The sequence below is a fragment of the Dendrobium catenatum genome, unplaced genomic scaffold (genome assembly GCF_001605985.2).
Source record: "Dendrobium catenatum unplaced genomic scaffold, ASM160598v2 fragScaff_scaffold_853, whole genome shotgun sequence".
Taxonomy (NCBI): domain Eukaryota; kingdom Viridiplantae; phylum Streptophyta; class Magnoliopsida; order Asparagales; family Orchidaceae; genus Dendrobium; species Dendrobium catenatum.
The window spans coordinates 2,548,485-2,567,868 of NW_021319315.1; the positions used below are offsets into that span (position 1 = coordinate 2,548,485).

At 34.2% G+C, this 19,384-nt stretch overlaps 1 protein-coding gene across 1 annotated transcript; it reads left to right on the top strand.

The window, feature by feature from the left end:
* Window positions 1–4,343: 4,343 nt before the first annotated feature.
* On the top strand, window positions 4,344–5,967 carry LOC110110379 (ethylene-responsive transcription factor RAP2-4-like). Its single transcript, XM_020841821.2, has one exon. The coding sequence runs from the start codon at window positions 4,823–4,825 to the stop codon at window positions 5,744–5,746; it is 924 nt and encodes a 307-aa protein (XP_020697480.1). The 5' UTR covers window positions 4,344–4,822; the 3' UTR covers window positions 5,747–5,967.
* The last annotated feature ends 13,417 nt before the right edge of the window (window positions 5,968–19,384 follow it).

Consider the following 19,384-nt stretch of genomic DNA (forward strand, 5'->3'; position numbering starts at 1 on the left):
TGTTGAATTTATGATGGAGATTTCGATAGGGTTTGAGATGGTGTAGGAATTATTTTCAGTAACTAGAATATCATCCACATATGGAAAATTTGTATGATATCTCATTTACTTGCGTATATATAAGCAAAGTTTTAAAGCTATATTAGCCTTTTTATGTTTTTATATTTTATGTATGTTTTTGAGTCTTGCTTCTACTCCAACTTATAAATACATGGTCATAGGTCAAATTTAAGCACACACAATAACTTACTCATTTGGACATCTGTGTTGTTTAGCAATAAAATCATAAGGATTCTCTAACGAACTTCTGCTCGGGCACCAACTGACTCCGTATTTACGCCTGGTCACTAGCCTTCGTTGGACTTCCATATGATTTATGTGCGTTGCTAGATTTCAACCCCATAGTTGAATATTGTGATATGAATGTCCTCAAATTTGAGGAACATTCAATCATTTGTAATCTCAAACACTAGTGAATTCATTTCAACTGGGCGTGGGCCCCGTAATTTTTCCCTTTAGGATTTTCCACATAAAATTTATGATGTTTTTATTCTCTCTATTAGTGAACTAAATGCTCGTGCAATGCTAAGACGTGATATTTTTCATACTTTATCATCACGAATATTCTAGCCCACAACAATCCTCATTTATTCTATGATTAAATTTATTATCTTTTAAATATAAAATTTTAATATTGATATATAATCATGCATATGAATTTCAAGACATATATGATGATAATAGGCAAATTATAAAATTCGTATATAATTTAAATCCCTTGTGTCTAAAGTTTAAAAAGGTTGGTATCCATGATGAGGCGCCAACGTGTACGATACATGATGTATGCAATCGTCCGTTTCTTAGTGTTTCCACGTATGACATCATACCATTATATATATTCTAATATTCATATTTCCAAGTGTGACACATCATATTTGTTATGTTGACTGTTTATGGCATACACCATACAGCTCCCTAACTAGCTGTGCTACACGGTATGCAATTGTCCATTCCGCGTATTTTTATATTTTATATTTTATTTAGCTCGACCTCATTTAAATAGATAAAAACTATATTTTAATCCGTTATTATCACGGCCAAATTTTCAGAAGCCGCAGCGTCGAAAGTTTTTTTTATGGAAACAGCGTGAAGGAGAAAAAATTTAAGAAAGAGCTAAGACGTCAAATCATTTGGCGTACTCCAGAATCTACGATTCTGTTCAGCGCATTCATAGAATGCGCCGAACGGCTCAACGCATTTTAGAATGCGTCGAATTGCTCAGCGCATTCTATGAATCGTTCTCACTGTTCCGGATTTTGTGCAATTGGCTGTTGTAAAAATCTCTAATGTTGGGCAAGGTTTGGAAACATTTTAATTGTGTTTTATTATTACTAAGAAATTAATTAATTATATTCACTTTAATATAAAAACTTGCTCTACATATATTAACTTTATACAAATAATTATGGGTTCATAGCACTTATGTCATTATAATTCGATTTTTTTTTTATTTCCAAAATATAATAATGATAAACTAATATATTGTATTATAAAAAAATTAAAAATATCTTTCCCAACAATTAGCTGCTGCCATTTGAAAACCAAAAAATTAACATTGTGAAATCATATCGAATAATGCGCTACAATCATTACAGGAATGCACGGAATTTCAAGTCACAACAGCCAATTGCGCAAAATCCAAAACAGTGAGAACGATTCATAGAATGCGCTGAGCAATTCGACGCATTCTAAAATGCGCTGAGCCGTTCGGCTCATTCTATGAATGCGCTGAACAGAATCGCAGATTCTGGAGTACGCCAAATGGTTTGGCGCCTTAGCTCTTTCTTAAATTTTTCCTCCTTCACGCTGTTTCCCATAAAAAAAATTTCGAAGCTGCTGCTTCTGAAAATTTGGCCTATTATCACTAAGAGACTGTTAGAGAGCTCATTTTGATGTATTAATTAGGAGTTTTGATTATAAATTAAAAGGTCTTCAATTTGAATTGAATTCTATTTATGTAATATGTGTATGAATTCTAAATATTCAAACAGAAAAAAAAGAATTTAGAGGTTGTCTGATGAAGTTTGATGTAAATAGAATATAATAATTTTAAAATATTTAGAGTTATTGGATTAGATTTGAATAAGTACAAACTATTATTTTTTTATTTTATTTGAAATAAAATTACTATGTTGTAAAATTCAATGATAGTATCGTTCAATATCAATAGTAGACAAGTATTTGAAGCTACAATGACATGATGAATTTAAATTAGGCTAATTAAATATAGACAAATTACAAATGCATAAAAAATAAATTAATTGGTGAAAAAATTTGACTTAAATTTTGCTTAATATTTCTTTTTTATCAAATCTAACATCAAAATTTTTAAAACCCTTATATTTAGAATACTTTGCATTCCTTTTTTAGCAAATAAAATAGACCATAAATGTAGATAAATATGAACCTATATATTTAGACAGATAGAAAGAATAATAACAAAAATACAATAAATCAATATGCTCAATAATATGATTGTTTGACAATAAAAATAATAAAACTTTCTATTATAAATAATTATCACATACATAATGCTTCAATTTATTTAGTATTCTCTTAAGTTTTGTGTATCAAAATCATCAATGTAATATATAATATTAAAGGATTTACGTACACCAAATTTTTGGACAATGAGCTCCCCTTTTAACCCATCCTAATTTCAATAATGAACGAGTGAGATATATTCTAATAACATGAAATATAATAAAAAATAAATCATTAAAATTAAGTTCCATTAAAAATATTTTATGTTCAATATTAAAATGTTTCAAATATGAATAATTGAAATAAAAAAAATATGAAGATAGTTATAGAGGAATAAATATTATTGAATTGCGTCAACATAATTTTTAAGAATAACTAACCAAAATATTAATTAATGAAAATAAAATAAAAAAATAATAAATAATAATTATTAAAATCTCAATAAATTTCTAAATAAGGAACTACAGCTTAATCCAAGTACTAAATTAATTAAATAATTAAAACAGAAAAAAATATTTTTAATCCACTGACAATCCACCAAATAATTTCATATGATATGTTAAAAGAAAAAAAAAAAAACAAATGAATTTGATAAAAATGAGCTTTTCTGGATTTAAATATCTTGTTTTAATAAAAAAAAATATATTTTTTATATATAAACCACTCATCAAGGGCGAAGTAGCGGTATTCTCGTGATAAACATGCGAGTCAAAAGACTAAAAAGTCATGTTTTACCTGACACGTGTAGGTTTAGAAAAAAAGACTTTTTTGTTTGGAAGACAACGCCATTTAATTGCCGGTTAATGAAACAAATATTAAAAAAATATGAAGTTTATGTTTATATATTTTAAATATGCGATTAAAATTCTTCATCGAGCAAATTTTTTATTACTTTCTATTTTTTTAAAGAAAATAATGATATCTTATTATTTGCATACAATCAAATGAATTATAAGAGTGATCTTTACTCTTAAAAAATTATATAATATACCTTAGATATACTGGATTTTAAATCAGACAAAAAAGAGTTCTATTTACAAAAATGCTTTTGTTCCTTGAATTTCTTATTCCCTCATATCCTCAAATATCTTGTTGCATTAATTTTTAACAATTTTAAATGATTTGTTATCATATATTTTTTTGCTCAATATGAGGGTTTTTATACAACTCATTTTAATTTGTTGGTTGAGAACTGTCTATTAATTAAAAAATTTTAAATTTGAAGTTTATGTGTATGAGTTTATCTTAGGCTTCATTTTGGACTGCTTTCTTGCTGTTTCTTAAAATAATTTTTAATAAAAAAATTAAAAATTTTGTACTAACAAAAAAATTTATTTTAAGAAGCAGTAAGAAAATCGTCCCAAATGAAGTCTTAATTGGCTCAAACGTTCCCAACTAAAAAAAATTCTAAGAATTATTTTGTATCTTCTCACATAATAAGAGTATTTGTATACTATTTTTTTTATAAAATTGATCTAATGACTAATATTATAACTCATTATAATTTTATATTTTATTAATAAAATAGGATGGAATTAGAGCATAATTTCCCCTTAAAGGAAAAAAAATGCTCCATTTCAAAGGAATATATATATATATATATAGCTTTCAAAAATATTCAGAACAAGCATGGCAACCGGCACGTGTCAACTTCGATGAACAGCTGTGCAGAGACTATTGTGCTGTGTTGACGTTAGGATGAGAAGGTTGTTGCTTCCTGATGAAGCCTTTTTTTAATAAAAAATATGAATTTAATGATCAAGCTGAATAGCGTGCGGCCGTCGCTTATTTAAACTCTCTAAAGTGCTCTTCTTCTCCCATAGAGAGCTCTACCACAAACTTCTAGCTTCGGTGAGGTCGAGAGTTCAATTTTTTTTTTAGAATTTAGAGATAATCGAGCAGGTTCATAAAAATTTCTACGGTCCCTTCTTTTTTCTTTTTTATTACTTCTGCTACCTTAAACCCCCTCTCTGTAATTTTTTGTCTTCTCCGAGAAAGATTGGACTTTTAGTTCCAATTTCATAGGAAATTTTGAGCTTTTTCTTGGTAGATTGAAATTACAGAAAGTATATCCGGATCCCTTCTTTTTCGGGGTTTTGATCTTAATTTTTCTAAAAAAATTTCTGTAGTTTTGTTTATTTCAGCCAGGAGAGGGTCTGTTTTTCTGAACCCTTCAGGCTAGTATTCTCCTTAGATCAAAAAGAGGCATCTTTTAACTACCTCTTACTTTTTTATCTTCTTCTCCTCTATCTCTCTTTTTGTATCCTCAAGCTTATTCATGGCTGCAGCTATAGATATGTATAATAGCAGAACAGTCATCTCCTCAACAGAGGAGCTTATGGAAGCACTTGAACCTTTTATCAAAGATGCTTCCTCTTCTCCTTCTTCTTCTTCTATCAAAGACACCTCCTTTGATCCTTCCTCTGTTTCTCTTTCACATCTCCCTTACTCCTCTGCTCACTCTCACCACTATTCCGTTTATCCTCCAACACCTCCCCAAAATCCCAACTTTGATTACTTTCCACCATCCATGTCAAATCCCGAGATTACCCACCATGGATTTCTGAGCTTAGATCAGCCCATCGGGCTCACCCACCTCGGACCCGTCCAGATCCAGCAGATCCAGGCCCAACTCCAGCTCCGCCACCACCACAACCTCCTCTCCCCGCGACCGCAGCCCATGAAACTCACTGGCACCGCCGCCATCTTACCATCCAAACCGACTAAGCTGTACCGCGGGGTGCGGCAGCGCCACTGGGGCAAGTGGGTCGCCGAAATCCGCCTCCCTAAGAATCGCACTCGCCTCTGGCTCGGCACCTTCGACACAGCAGAAGAGGCGGCCATGGCATACGATAAGGCCGCCTACCGTCTTCGCGGTGAATTCGCACGCCTCAACTTCCCCCATGTGCGTCACGATGTCGCCGGCGGTCAGCTCCACTCTTCCGTCGACGCAAAGCTTGAGGTTTTTTGTAAGAACCTTGGCAACTCGTTGAAAAAGGAAAGTTCACCTCCGGCGCTTGATTCGTCCGCCGGCGGTGTGGAGGATAGCAAATCGGAGATGTCCTCGGAAGGAGAAGTGTCCTCCCCTGTTTCAGAAATGGAGACTTTGGATTTTACGGAAGCTCCATGGGATGAATCTGAGAAATTTATGCTGACAAAGTATCCGTCATGGGAAATCGATTGGGATTCTATACTCTCTTAGTTGTTACTTATGTGTTTTGTTTTGTTCTACGTTTGCTTTTTGTTTTAGTTTATGGATCCTGCAAATGAAATTTTAAACATTAGCAGGGCTCATGTTTTAGTTAGGTCTTCTCACTGGTTTGCTGGTTTTTTCTTGGCCTCACCAGTGAGGGATAGTGTGTTAGTCATCAAATGTGTAGGTCTGTAACTATATTTTTATTAATTTCTCGGTATTCGCTTTAAGATTTGTTTTCTGTGACTTTTGAGGCTGTATGGCTCCTCGGTTCAAAAAATTGTTTTCAGAAGAAAAAATCTCTAACAAAGCCTAAAATAATATTTTGTGAGAGGAGCCTATTGATGTCAAAAGTGTTATGATCAAAATTCAAATGAGTTAAACCGGTTATTTAAAATATTGTTAAAAATTTTGTGATATTTGTTTGATAGATCTAATGATTTTTAAATTTTGTATTTTTATAATTAAAATTAGTCTCGATGAGAGGAATTTATTAAGTTAAATGTCACGCAATTTTGATGACTTTAAGACACTTAAATGACCAAAGAATAGTCTATGATAAAAACTGTCAAGGAGCGTCTTAGGCAATGATGGAATGGAGTCAGAAATTTTATTAAGGGGGACTTAAATTAAAATAGTTGTATTTGCCTTGTCATCTGAAATGTTAAAATACATGAAAATAGTTGCTCATGAACCTGTGATGGTTTTGATCATTTGGATTGCCTTGCCCGATTAAGACGTTATTTTACTAACTAGAAGCACCATCTTTACCATTGGAAAAATATTTGACGAACCTCTTCAAAATGAATAACATGAAAGGTAGCACACACAGATTATAATGCACTTATATCCTAGTTGAGATGGAAGTATTGAAACAATATGCTAATAAATCTAGAATTAAAGCAGAGTTCCATATAACCATCGAAATTCTATAAATAAAAGGTATAGAAGCACATTTTTGATCTTATCTTATTTTTCCAATACTTTAAGCATAATTTGCACTCTAAAATTTTGAAAATATAACACTTAAAAATTATAAATAAATAATCATTTTTTATTATGAGAACTTATTATTGAATAAGAAGTTTGAGGACTTGAATTGTAGACCTTTGCTGAATATTCAATGTGATGATCATCACTAGCAGTTATTGTAACTCAACTGTTATTACCTAACTACCTGATCGCCATTGGTTGGCCCTTATCTCCCATCTTAATGACCGCAAAAATAAGGTAAGGACAGGATCTACTATGTGTGAGGCTAAGAGTTAGCACAATGACTGCAAAAATAGTTATAGTTACACAAATGTAAAAATAAAAAAAATAAAAAAATAAAAAAGATTTTTCACCAGTTATGCAAAATGATTATAAAAATAATTATAGTTAGATAGACTGCAACACAATATTAAAATCAGAAGGGGAGACTCGATAAGTAATGGAATGAGAAACAAATTGGAAGATGGGAATGAGGGAGGAGGGTGGTGTAACCATCCAAAATTTTGAAAATGATTAAAAAGAAAAAAATTGAATTCCTATTTGAATTGCAGCACAATAGAGAGAAAGGGGGGAAGTCAATTTTTAGCAGCCGGATTGTTTTGCCATTTTATAGAAATTGCTCATATCACTGTATGTGATTCTAATCATATCTTTGTTTTTTAAAAAATTGATTTTAACTGTATTATTTTGCCTAGAATTAATTTTATTATATTTTTTCTTGATTTATTAAATTTTTACCACACAACTTTTTGTTTTTTATCGTATTGATTATCCTGTACATTTTGACTGTAACATTTATTAAATTTTACAGAGTAAATCAAAAGTTACTTTATTTTATAATGTTTCTACTGATTGAATAACTAATATTTTTTATTATAATCACGCTGTTAATACAAGCATTATACATGAATGTGGGTATATAAAAAAAATAAAAAAAAATGAATGTGGGTATGTGAATGAGTAATAGTTAGTCGTTATTATTGTTATAGTACTATGATAATAATATGTGTGGAGACAAGCAAAAGCTGGTTTCAGTGATGTTGATCGGAGATTGACTAACCTGTACATGATGGTGAACTAACGGGCTTTCCTTTAAATATTGTGTTTTGATATTATTCTTTACCGATTCACGTGATACTAATTAAGAGTGATAAAGAGTTATTATTATGCAGGAGCCGGAAGGCAAAGAGCGACGTCTTTGTTTACTGAGCTAATAGGATATTGATACATATTACTGCTTTTTGAAAAAACATTGCTTAAAGTAGAACATTTTACTTATCTATTGTGACTACTGAAATGCGTGTCATTAATTCATTATTACTACTACTGTATATTTTACTGCTTTACTGTTATTATTTACTAATTTTTTGTCACTATATATACGAATTTATTATTATTGCATTGCTTTATTATTACTACCACCAATTTTATTAACGACATTGTATTGATACTACTACCAATACAGACATCAACACTGTTCGATACTACTATTGATTCACTATATCGATACTAAGTATGTAATACACTAAGCAAGCAAATAAGATATTGATATAAAATACCTTGATATAATGTATACATCATTATAGGATTTTACTATATTGATATTATTTTGATAGACTTTGCTGATGTTTTGGTTTTGCCACTTTATATGATTTATTTACTAATTGATAGTACTGATACGACAACTACTTTATTGATTTGACATCCGTACAAATTTATTGGTTTCTCTACTATACTGTTTTACAGGCTTCCGAATAATATTGTTTTATTGGTAACAGACTTTACTACTACTACATGTATATTTTACTATTTATGCATCAATTCATGATCATATGATTGCTACTGCTACGAATTTACTGATGACATGTATACTACTTCTTTATCATTCATTGAGTTAGTTGTAGGATTGGATGACCTGCTGGACTTTTTAGCTCATTATATATGATTTAAATGATTTCAGGTCTGGGCAGATGATCAAATATGTGAGATTGTTCATATCAAGATTCTCCAGGTTTACTGTTAGTTGATTTATTTGTCTTTTAGCTATTCTTTGTTTACTTAGGATTGATGATGATATATTGTAATTGTAAGAATTTTTTAGTATTATATATGATTTTGAAATAAAAAAATAGATGTTTTTTGCTTTTTTGATTATTAGTTTTGTTTTAGCTAATATTATATTGATAGAAGAGAAATAGATAGCTTTGGTGTTGATTTTAAAAGAGTAATTCTTTCAAATTTGATCTTGTAACATTAAATGTGGGTACCAAGTTCGAGCTAATACTATATATTTGAACATGAGTGAAATTAGGCTTTACACCTTACAAAGTAGATAGCTCTAATCAATTTTTATGGATGAGGGAAAGCCATATAAGAAGGGAAGTTGTGAATACTTTGGGTTAGACTTGAATATCATCGTCCAACCATAGAGAAAACATAAAAAAAACAGCTTCTATGATCAGCTAATATATTGCAATTGAATAAAAAATAAGGACTAAGGCTTCATTTAGGATAACTTTTGGACACTATTTTTTTGCTACTTTCAAATAATTTTTGTGCAAGAAAGATGCTTTAAAAAACTATCCCAAATAGAGCGTAAATTTATCAATAATTTCATTGTGCAAATTTTACCTGAGGAGATAACCATCACCAAAATCAAATTCACAGATGCCGTATTTGTATTGGAGTCTAAATCCATTCAATGGATTCCTTCAATGTTCTCTATTCCTTGACATTGTAACAACATAAAAATATCATAATCATATTGAATTCATTAAGTAAATATGCTTGTTAAAATAAATTAAACTCTAGTTAATTATTTATGAACCTTAATATGATATAAAAAATAATTAAGAAAATTTGACAATCCTAATGATAGTAGTTCATACTTCAAATTATTTCAACACTTCCACTCTAAATTTTGTCCAAGTCAAATAGTTTGAAGATTTCATCATAAATCAGGCATGAAGAAAAAAAGAAAGAACATGGTAACAACATTATTATTTTAAGTGATCCCATATCCATGGTTTTTTTCTACTAGGTAGGTGATATATCATACCTCTTAGAATAGTTTTTCTATCATTCTTAGAAAGCTGAAGGATGATTGGCAAAGCCATTCAAGTTTCAAACATACACTAACTTGCTAAGAAAGCATCACATCTGATTGTGAAAGAAAATCGATTGATTTAGCTTCATTTCTTTTTATTAAGTGGAGGAAAATGACGAGCACTATAGTTCTACAAAATCATGCCCTGAGATATTTCTCGTCTATTTCCACAACAAGGTTTAAAATTTGAGGTTTCTTAAACCAAAAGACCGGAAATTTTTTTCTTTGATTCTCTCAAAAATAATTCTCATTGAGATTGAACACTAAACTTCAGGAAATGCGTGTCATTAGAAGTTTGAAGATTATTATATCAACAATTTTAAATTAAAAATGATTGTCTATTTAATAAGTTATAAAAACTACAAAAAATAGATAAACATCAATAATATTTTTTTCCCATAAGAGTGTTTCAATTTTATATGAAATTTATTTTCTTTGGATAAATGATGGTCTTGCCCACCCAATATCATTAGATCATTGAAATTACAGAATGTTACAATCAGTGACTCGAAAGGAGGGAACTAAAAACCTATAAAAACTAGATATAAAAGGAGAAGTGCTAAGAATAATGAGTACGTATTAAAAATTGGCTCAAATAAACCCAATTCAAAAACCAAAATAACAAAATATAAAAGGAATCATCCAAGGCAGCAAGAAATGAAGGCAACATTGCAACCGAGAAAGTTGCATGGAAAAACCAGCTACTACTTGGTTGAAACTCATATACACATTAGGTCTCATCATTGCCCCATCAAAAGATAGAAGAAGTATAACTTCTCTCATATGATCATTTTAATTGTTATGTATAGTTCAAAAGGGACCCAGTAATATAACCAAAACATAGTTTTCTAGCCAAGAATGTTAATGAACAAGCACTGATGATAAAAATCAAACATGAGGATAAGAGACAATTATATATAAGACAGAAAAATGGGCTTGGTAAAGAGTTGAATAATCCAGGAGTAAGCATAATATCTACACTAAAAACCAGAAGAATGTCTCCCATTGTTGTTGATAATATAGAGAAGCTTGTTGAATACAAATCCTAAGAATACATTGGGAAGCTTGTTGAGTAACCAAAACATAGTTTTCTCGCCTTAAATTTGCGAGCACATAACAAATATATTGATATGAAGTTTCAAAAGTGGAAACAAGGGAATTTTAGTGGGAGTATAGGAAGGATTTTTATGTGTAAGGCATGAATTTGACATATGAAAATATTTAGATCAATTAATTTAAATATACAATAAAATATATGCTTAATGTGTAAATGTTTGATTAAGTATCATTATAAGAATTTTGTTGTTTTGTATTCGATTAAACAAATGTAAAATAATATTTTACCGGTCAAAATAAGTAGTAAACAATTAAAAAGGGAGCGAGTCACTATGACAGTTGTTATAAGATTAATCTCAAATAGGTTTTGCTACCAATCATGATTGATTATAAGCATTGCTAGGGCTGTCAATATTTGAAACGACACGAAAACCCGATCCGGAAAATCCGAGTTGGACCCAACCCATTTGAAAAACGGGTCGGGTTCGGGTTTGCAAATTCGACCGGCTTGAAAAAACGGGCCGGATTCGGGTTGACCCGGCGGGTTGCCGGGTCAACCCAAAAACCCGTTTAATTTAAAAAATCCCGCGCTGCCCTGGACCTTACCTGCCCGCGAAGTTGCCCCGCTGCCCCGGACCTGCCCGCGAAGCTGCCCCTCATGCCCGCGTTGCCGCCCCTGTCAGCGTCGGCGCCACGCCCGCACGCTCGCCCCTCGCGCACCCGCTTAGAGAAGAAAAAAAGAAAAAAACACAGTGAAAGTCTATCAAGTGGAGGTAGAACAGCCATTTTTTTCCTCCACAGAGGAAGCATCAGCTAATTTCTCTATATGATTTTTCTATCTTCAGAACATTGGATTTGGAAAACAGTTTTCGGTCTGAAAGAAAATAAATATATCATTCAAAAGATGGCAGAGAGGGATTATATTAGCTCCAGGAACAAAGCTTCTTGTTTGCTTGTCAGGCCAAGTTCGCTTAGAGATAACTGGCTTTCTTCATCTGTGAAGGAACGGCGAGGATAGGGCCTCACCTGTAGCACAGTAGTTCATGCGTGTGAATAAGATGAATTTTCTCAAGTAAAATGAAGAATCCTTTGCATCTAACAAACACTTCTGCATTAATTTTATTATTGGCAATCTCAATTTTCAAGATTCATCTTTTTTATGGTACCATTTGGTTGTTTGAAGTTAGAAAATATATTTTGAAAAACAGTAAGAAATTTCTAGCTCCATCTATAAATCATCATTAGTTTTAAACTTCGCAATAGTCCTAAGATTGTAATACAATTTCATACGAATACAATAACAACAACAAGCCTTTGTCTCACTATGTGGAGTCGGCTACATGAATCCTTTTTCTCCATTATGTCATATTAAAAGTCAAATTCTCGTTTAAATTTAGTAAAGAAAGTTCATTTCTAATTTTTTCTAACCAAGAGCTAAACCAGACTTTTTAAGTCTACCTCTACCTTTCTTAACATAAGTCAAATCTAATACCTCTACTTTCCTAACCAGGTCATCAGAAGGCCGTCATTTTATGTGACCAAACCATCTAAGGCGAATCTCTCTAATCTTATCTTCCACTGACGATACTCCAACCTTTTCATGTATATGCTGATTTCGTATCCTATCTCTAAGGTAAAATCACTCATCTACCTGAGAATCCTCATCTCTGCAAAACTTAACTTAGTATTATGCTTCTCTTTTAATGGCAATACAATTGCATACCTGAAGAAGCGCAAGAACAGAGAAAGGGTGAAAAGAAAAGAACGAGGAAGAAAGTAAAGTCACGAAAATATTATTTCTGTCTTACTTTATTACAACAGCTATTGTCCTTATATAGGCTTTTGTCTAAGTCTATAGCCAATGAATAAATGCCAGCACATTTGGTAAATACAGAGAGATATATTATTTAATGAATATACTACTTATACGCCCCCGCAAACTGTAGGGTCCGGTGTGACCGTAAGTTTGTCTCTGAGATGAGTAAATCTATTTGTAGACAGAGACTTTGTGAAAATATCCGTTGGTTGGTCTATGGTTGAGATGGGACGAAGGCTGATAGTATGGTCCTGAATGTGATCACGTATAAATTTTTGGTCAATTTCTATGTGTTTAGTGCGAGCATGGAAAACAGGATTGTTGGCCAATGCTATAGCAGAAGTGTTGTCACAGTACATAGGGGTTGGAGTAGACTGGTTCACTCCGAAATCATGAAGTAATCGACGAAGCCTGCAAGAGCACGATACTCAGATTCCGTAGACGAGCGGGCGACTGTATGTTGCTTTTTAACCGTCCAGGTAATGAGTGTGGTGCCGAGGTAGGAACAGTAGCCGGAAGTGGAACGCCGGGAGATTGGATCGCCAGCCCAATCCGCATCTGAATAAGCAGTAAGAGATAAGTTAGATTTTGAAATTGGCAAGCCATAGTGAATCGTACCTTTAAGATATCTAAGAAGACGTTTAAGAAGGTAATTATGAACATGAAGCGGATTATGCATATTTTGAGAGAGCTGATTGACACTGTAAGCAATGTCCGGTCTAGTGATCGTTAAGTATTGCAGCGAACCAGTAATCTTCCTGTACAGCGTCGGGTCCGAAAGCACCGGATCCGACGGTAGATTTTCAGGAATTTTCGTACAGTTTGGATTTGCCAGCGGCTTGCATTCCGTGAGCGAAGCTTGCTGTAGGATTTTCTGCACATAATGACGTTGTGAGAGAAAATATGAATCATTGAATTTGGAAATTTTAATACCGAGAAACTCATTTGCCTGACCGAGATGCTTCATTACAAACCGATTGCTAAGCTGAGAGATGATGGTTTGGATAGAGTTATTATTATTACCCGTAAGAAGTATATCATCAACATATATGAGCAAATAAATTTGTACATCATTGTGTTTGAATATAAGTAAGGACGGATCAGCACTACTATGTGAAAAACCAAGGGAAAAAAAAAAAAAAAAAAAAAAATGGATCTATCATGTGAAAAACCAAGGGAAACAAGATAAGAAGTGAACGTGTTATACCATTGCCGTGGTGCTTGTTTTAACCCGTAGATGGCTTTGTTAAGGCAACATACGTGATTGGGATATGTAGTATCTTCGAATCCTTTTGGTTGAACCATGTAGACTTTTTCAGATAACGATCCGTGAAGAAAAGCATTTGCCACGTCTAATTGCTGAACAGTCCAATTATAGTGAAGAGCAATGGTTAGCAAAATCCGAATTGTAGGAAGTTTAGCCACTGGGCTAAACGTCTCCGTATAGTCAAGACCGTATTGTTGATGATTTCCAAGTGCAACTAAACGAGCTTTGTGCGTGGCCACCGTTCCGTTCGAATGAAGTTTAAGTCGGTAAGTCCATTTGCTTCCCAGCACTGATGCATCTTTGGGAGGAGCTACAAGACTCCAGGTACCCTGTTGTTGGAGAGCCAAGAACTCGGCAGCCATAGCTTGTCTCCAGGCTGAATGCTTGACTGCTTCATTGAACGTAGTAGGAGCTGCAAGAAGATCTTTAGGAGCAGAAATATGACATAAATTCATACGAACCCGTGGTTTAAGAGACCCGGTCTGTTGCCTAGTGATCATCGGGTGATGAGAAGTGATCGGACCATCGTGAGAGGAAAAATCGTGTAAAGCAGGTTCTGGCATATCTGTAGTTTGCATTGGACTAGCGGGCGGGATAGGATCTGGCATATCATGAGTTGAGATCGAAACCTCTTGCTGAGTGATTGGCATATGAGATGCAATGGACGTTGGGGTGAGCAAAAAAGGGGATGGTTGAACCTTAGATGAATCCGAGATTTGGTTAGTAGATGAAAATGGGAAAAGAGTTTCGGTAAAAGTAGTGTGACGAGAGATGAAAATCTTGTTGGTATGAGGATCTAGGCATCGATAACCCTTATGCATATCGGAATAGCCCAAAAATATGCACATGGATGCTTTTGGTTGGAGTTTGTGATGACTATGCGGTGGAGATAAAGGAAAACAAGCGCAACCGAAGACCCGAAGATGATTGTAAGTGGGTTTAATTTTGTATAGCAGTTCAAACGGAGAAAGATTAAACGTAATTGGGGATGGCATGCGATTTATTAGATACACAGAGGTGAGCACCGCATCTGGCCAAAAAGAGTAAGGAAGAGAGGCGGAGTGAAGTAAGGTTCTTGTTGTCTCAATGATATGCCTGTGTTTGCGCTCCGTGACACCGTTCTGTTCCGGGGTATATGGACAAGATATCTGATGGTTAATGCCACATTCAGCAAAAATTTGTTTTAGGTTGTTGTTCACGAATTCTGTTCCTCCGTCAGTGCGAACATTCTTGATAGTCAGAGAAAGTAAATTTTCGATTTTCTTTTTGAAATTAATAAAAACAGTCGAAACTTCAGATTTATGTTTAAGCGGAAAAAGCCACGTAAAACGCGAGAAATCATCCACGAAAATCACGTAATATCGAAAACCTTGAATAGAGGGAACGGGTGCAGGACCCCAAACATCGGAATGAATTAATGACAATAATGTTTGCGTACGACTAGCAGACTTATTAAACGAAAGTTTATGGCCTTTGGCCTGATTACAAGAAATGCATTTTGAAGAAAACGAAGTAGAAATATGTAATTGCGGGTTAGCTTTGGCTATTGTAGATAGCGTGCGATCATGTGGATGACCGATTCTTGAATGCCAAATTTCAGAGGAGATGCTAGCAGCCGAGAGAGCCTTCTGATTACCCTTGATAGGAGTAATCGGAACCTGGTAAAGACCGTTGGTACATGGTCCGTGCAGAAGAGTTTTCCTCGTCTTGAGATCCTTAAGAACAAAGCCATGTGGATTAAACGTAATAGATATGCCGTTGTCGGCAGTTAGCTTTGATATGGATAACAAATTAAACTTAAGTTCAGGTGTATGAAAAATATTAGATAGTAATAGCTTACGATTTGGGGTTGGCAAGATGCCAGCCCCTGTATGAGCTATGTTGACGGTCCTTCCATCACCAACAGTTATATTGTCTGTACCATTGTATGGATTTGAGAGAGACAAGTTGTCCATGGAGTTGGTAAGATGCGACGTGGCTCCCGAATCTAGTAACCAGTTACGTTGATTGTTGTCTGATGTGGCAACCAATGCCGTTCGAGAGGTGGGCACATATTGAGTGTTTAATCTGTGCCAGCAGGAAGTCGCCGAATGTCCCTTCTTGAGACATATTTGACAGAAAACGGGTGTGCTGGGCGGCGGACGACTTGAGCTGGATCCCGCTGAGTATTGTCTGCCGACATTAGATGGAACAGAGGATGATCTGTTTGTGTTCTGAGTATCTGTATAGTTCCGGTTCTTGTTCTTACGATATTTTCCTTTGTTTGCATAAAGAGCTATACCGGGATCGGAAGAAGTGTTGTTGCGACTGGCGTCCGAAGCGAGATTTATTTCTTCGCTCAGTAACATAGAATATAATTGATCAAGATTTATGGGAGTAAGCATAGTCCGTATAGCCGTTTTGAACGACTGATACGAGATTGGCAAACCGTTTAAGATATATAGGATTATATCTTCGGTATCCACACTGGATCCTGCGGCAGCGATTTGATCAACAAGAGTTTTAATTTCAGCTAGGTATTGGGTCATGGTCAGATTTTTGAGAGATATGTTGTGGAGAGTGTTTTTAAGTTGTATGACTTTCGATCTATTTGACGACTGAAATCTTGCTTCAAGTACGTTCCAGATCTCAGCGGTGGATTGAAGGTTAACAACATAAGGTAAAATGGAGGCCGATATTGTGGAACAAAGGGCGGCAGCGAGGATTTGATCCGTGAGATGCCATTGGGAATACAAAGGATTCGAGGAGGAGGATCCGTTGGTTTGAGTGATAGATTTTGAAGGAGGAGTTGAAGATGAGTCAAGAAACCTGTGAAATCCATGTGCGCTAAAGATTTTGAGGATTTGAGGCTTCCAGATCGCGTAGTTATCCGAGTCGAGGTGAATAGGAGCGATGTTCTTGATATTCGTAACTACGAACTTGAGTGAGGAAGAGATTTGCACCTCTTCTTGATTTTCCGTGAGAGATCTTTCACTGTTCTCAGATGTCGCCGATCTTGCCATTTAGAACCCGCTCTGATACCATGAAGAAGCGCAAGAACAGAGAAAGGGTGAAAAGAAAAGAACGAGGAAGAATGTAAAGTCCCGAAAATATTATTTCTGTCTTGCTTTATTACAACAGCTATTGTCCTTATATAGGCTTTTGTCTAAGTCTATAGCCAATGAATAAATGCCAGCACATTTGGTAAATACAGAGAGATATATTATTTAATTAATATACTACTTATACGCCCCCGCAAACTGTAGGGTCCGGTGTGACCGTAAGTTTGTCTCTGAGATGAGTAAATCTATTTGTAGACAGAGACTTTGTGAAAATATCCGCTGGTTGGTCTATGGTTGAGATGGGACGAAGGCTGATAGTATGGTCCTGAATGTGATCACGTATAAATTTTTGGTCAATTTCTATGTGTTTAGTGCGAGCATGGAAAACAGGATTGTTGGCCAATGCTATAGCAGAAGTGTTGTCACAGTACATAGGGGTTGGAGTAGACTGGTTCACTCCGAAATCATGAAGTAATCGACGAAGCCATAGTACATCCGCAGTAAGTGCTGCAAGAGCACGATACTCAGATTCTGTAGACGAGCGGGCGACTGTATGTTGCTTTTTAACCGTCCAGGTAATGAGTGTGGTGCCGAGGTTGGAAATTTATTACTTTTTGTCACTATTGACTGATCGCAAGTAGTTCCATAATACTTAGCATATATATAGTCATTTAGTTCATTTCCACCAACTTGAACAAACCAATTATATAACCAAGCAATCCATTCAATAAACAAATTAAATAACATAAGAAACAAAATAATAAAAAAATTATATACCATTAATATGAATAACACAACAATCTAATATGGCCACTTTGAACAAATATCATACTAAGACAACCTTAGACCTATGGGAAACGAAATATGAATTTATCAATGACGTATTTCAATTTATGTATTGTTGATACTAGAGCTAGGTAAACATTATACGTAACATCATCAATCTGAAATTTATAACATATGAAAATACAAATAGCAAAAGAAAATATCTATTGGTCGTTGTCATAGTTATCATCATCTTTGTTATTTTCATCTTCATCCTTCTCCTTATCATTATCTCCCTCTTTTTTTTTTTTTTTACATTTAGGCCAATTAAGTCAAATTCATACACACAATACATATGCAAGGCTCGAACCCAAAACCTCTTAGTTTGTAGCCAAAACTCTCAACCAATAGACCAAGATGAGCTGCGATCATTATCTCCCTCTTTTTCCTTTGCTTCTTTTTCAATTGTACACAATTCCATAAGCATGTGGTCAGGAAAGGTTTCAAAGGTTGCTTGTGGTTTGATGTGGCTCGCTGTAGTGATGCGAAGGAGCTTGCATGGGTAGCTCAATGGCTAGAAATTTGACATAATTAAAATGATATAAAATACATATTAACTTGGTTTATCCCATGTAAATGATACTTTTTATTTTGAGAAAGATTGACTAGCTAATTTCTAAGTATCTTCATCATTTTCAAAAATAGTAAAGAAGCACGATGTGACTTATAATTTATATCTAAAAATCAAATAATAATATTTCTACGGTCGCGATCTTTAGGCCTTCTGTTAGTTTTCTTTCTTTCTTTTTATGGCTGTAGACTGTGGTGGCCGATCTTACCCATGAGAACAAGCAAATTGTTTGCCATATACATCATGTCCAGTAGCCCACTTTCTCTTCCTTATGGCCGTATCCTACTCAAAGACAAAGATAGCTTGAAAGGTCTGCCACTGCCGAGAAAATCTTCCCCAACATGTAAAATTAAAATAACTAAATAAATATGTTTGTAACCTACTTTACCATTTGTTATATTATTCTCTTTTCTATCACACAATCATGAAATCCGGCATTATCTTCAAAGGTAAGATTGAGACATGAGGAATATAGAAAAGCTCCCAATGTATCGATAGGCAAATTATTCTATGCAGATGCCGAACGTCATCTAGAGACCAACCATAATACGTCACGTCTCTCCCGCTCGGTACCGTGACTCGGTACCGCGCTCGGTATTATGCATGGTACTACTGACGTTGCGCATTCTGGTTGGTCTCCGGACGATGTACTGCATTCGTCATCCAGATAGAATAATTTATTAGATGGATGAAAGGCTCAAATTCATTTGTTCTCCAGTCAATCACAATTGTTTCAGCAAGCAATTCAATTCGATGGATGTTTTTATTTTTGATTTCAACAAATATATAGATTAAGCACATATTTCTATGAGATGAGCCCAATAACATTATGATGAATCCAACTGAGTCAAATTCAAATAGTAAATGGAAAAAATTATGACACTATTTGAAGGACCAAAGGATCCTCAAATCATAGATTGAGATAATTAATAAGAGGCACATAAATCATTTGAAGCTATTAATTAATAGCTT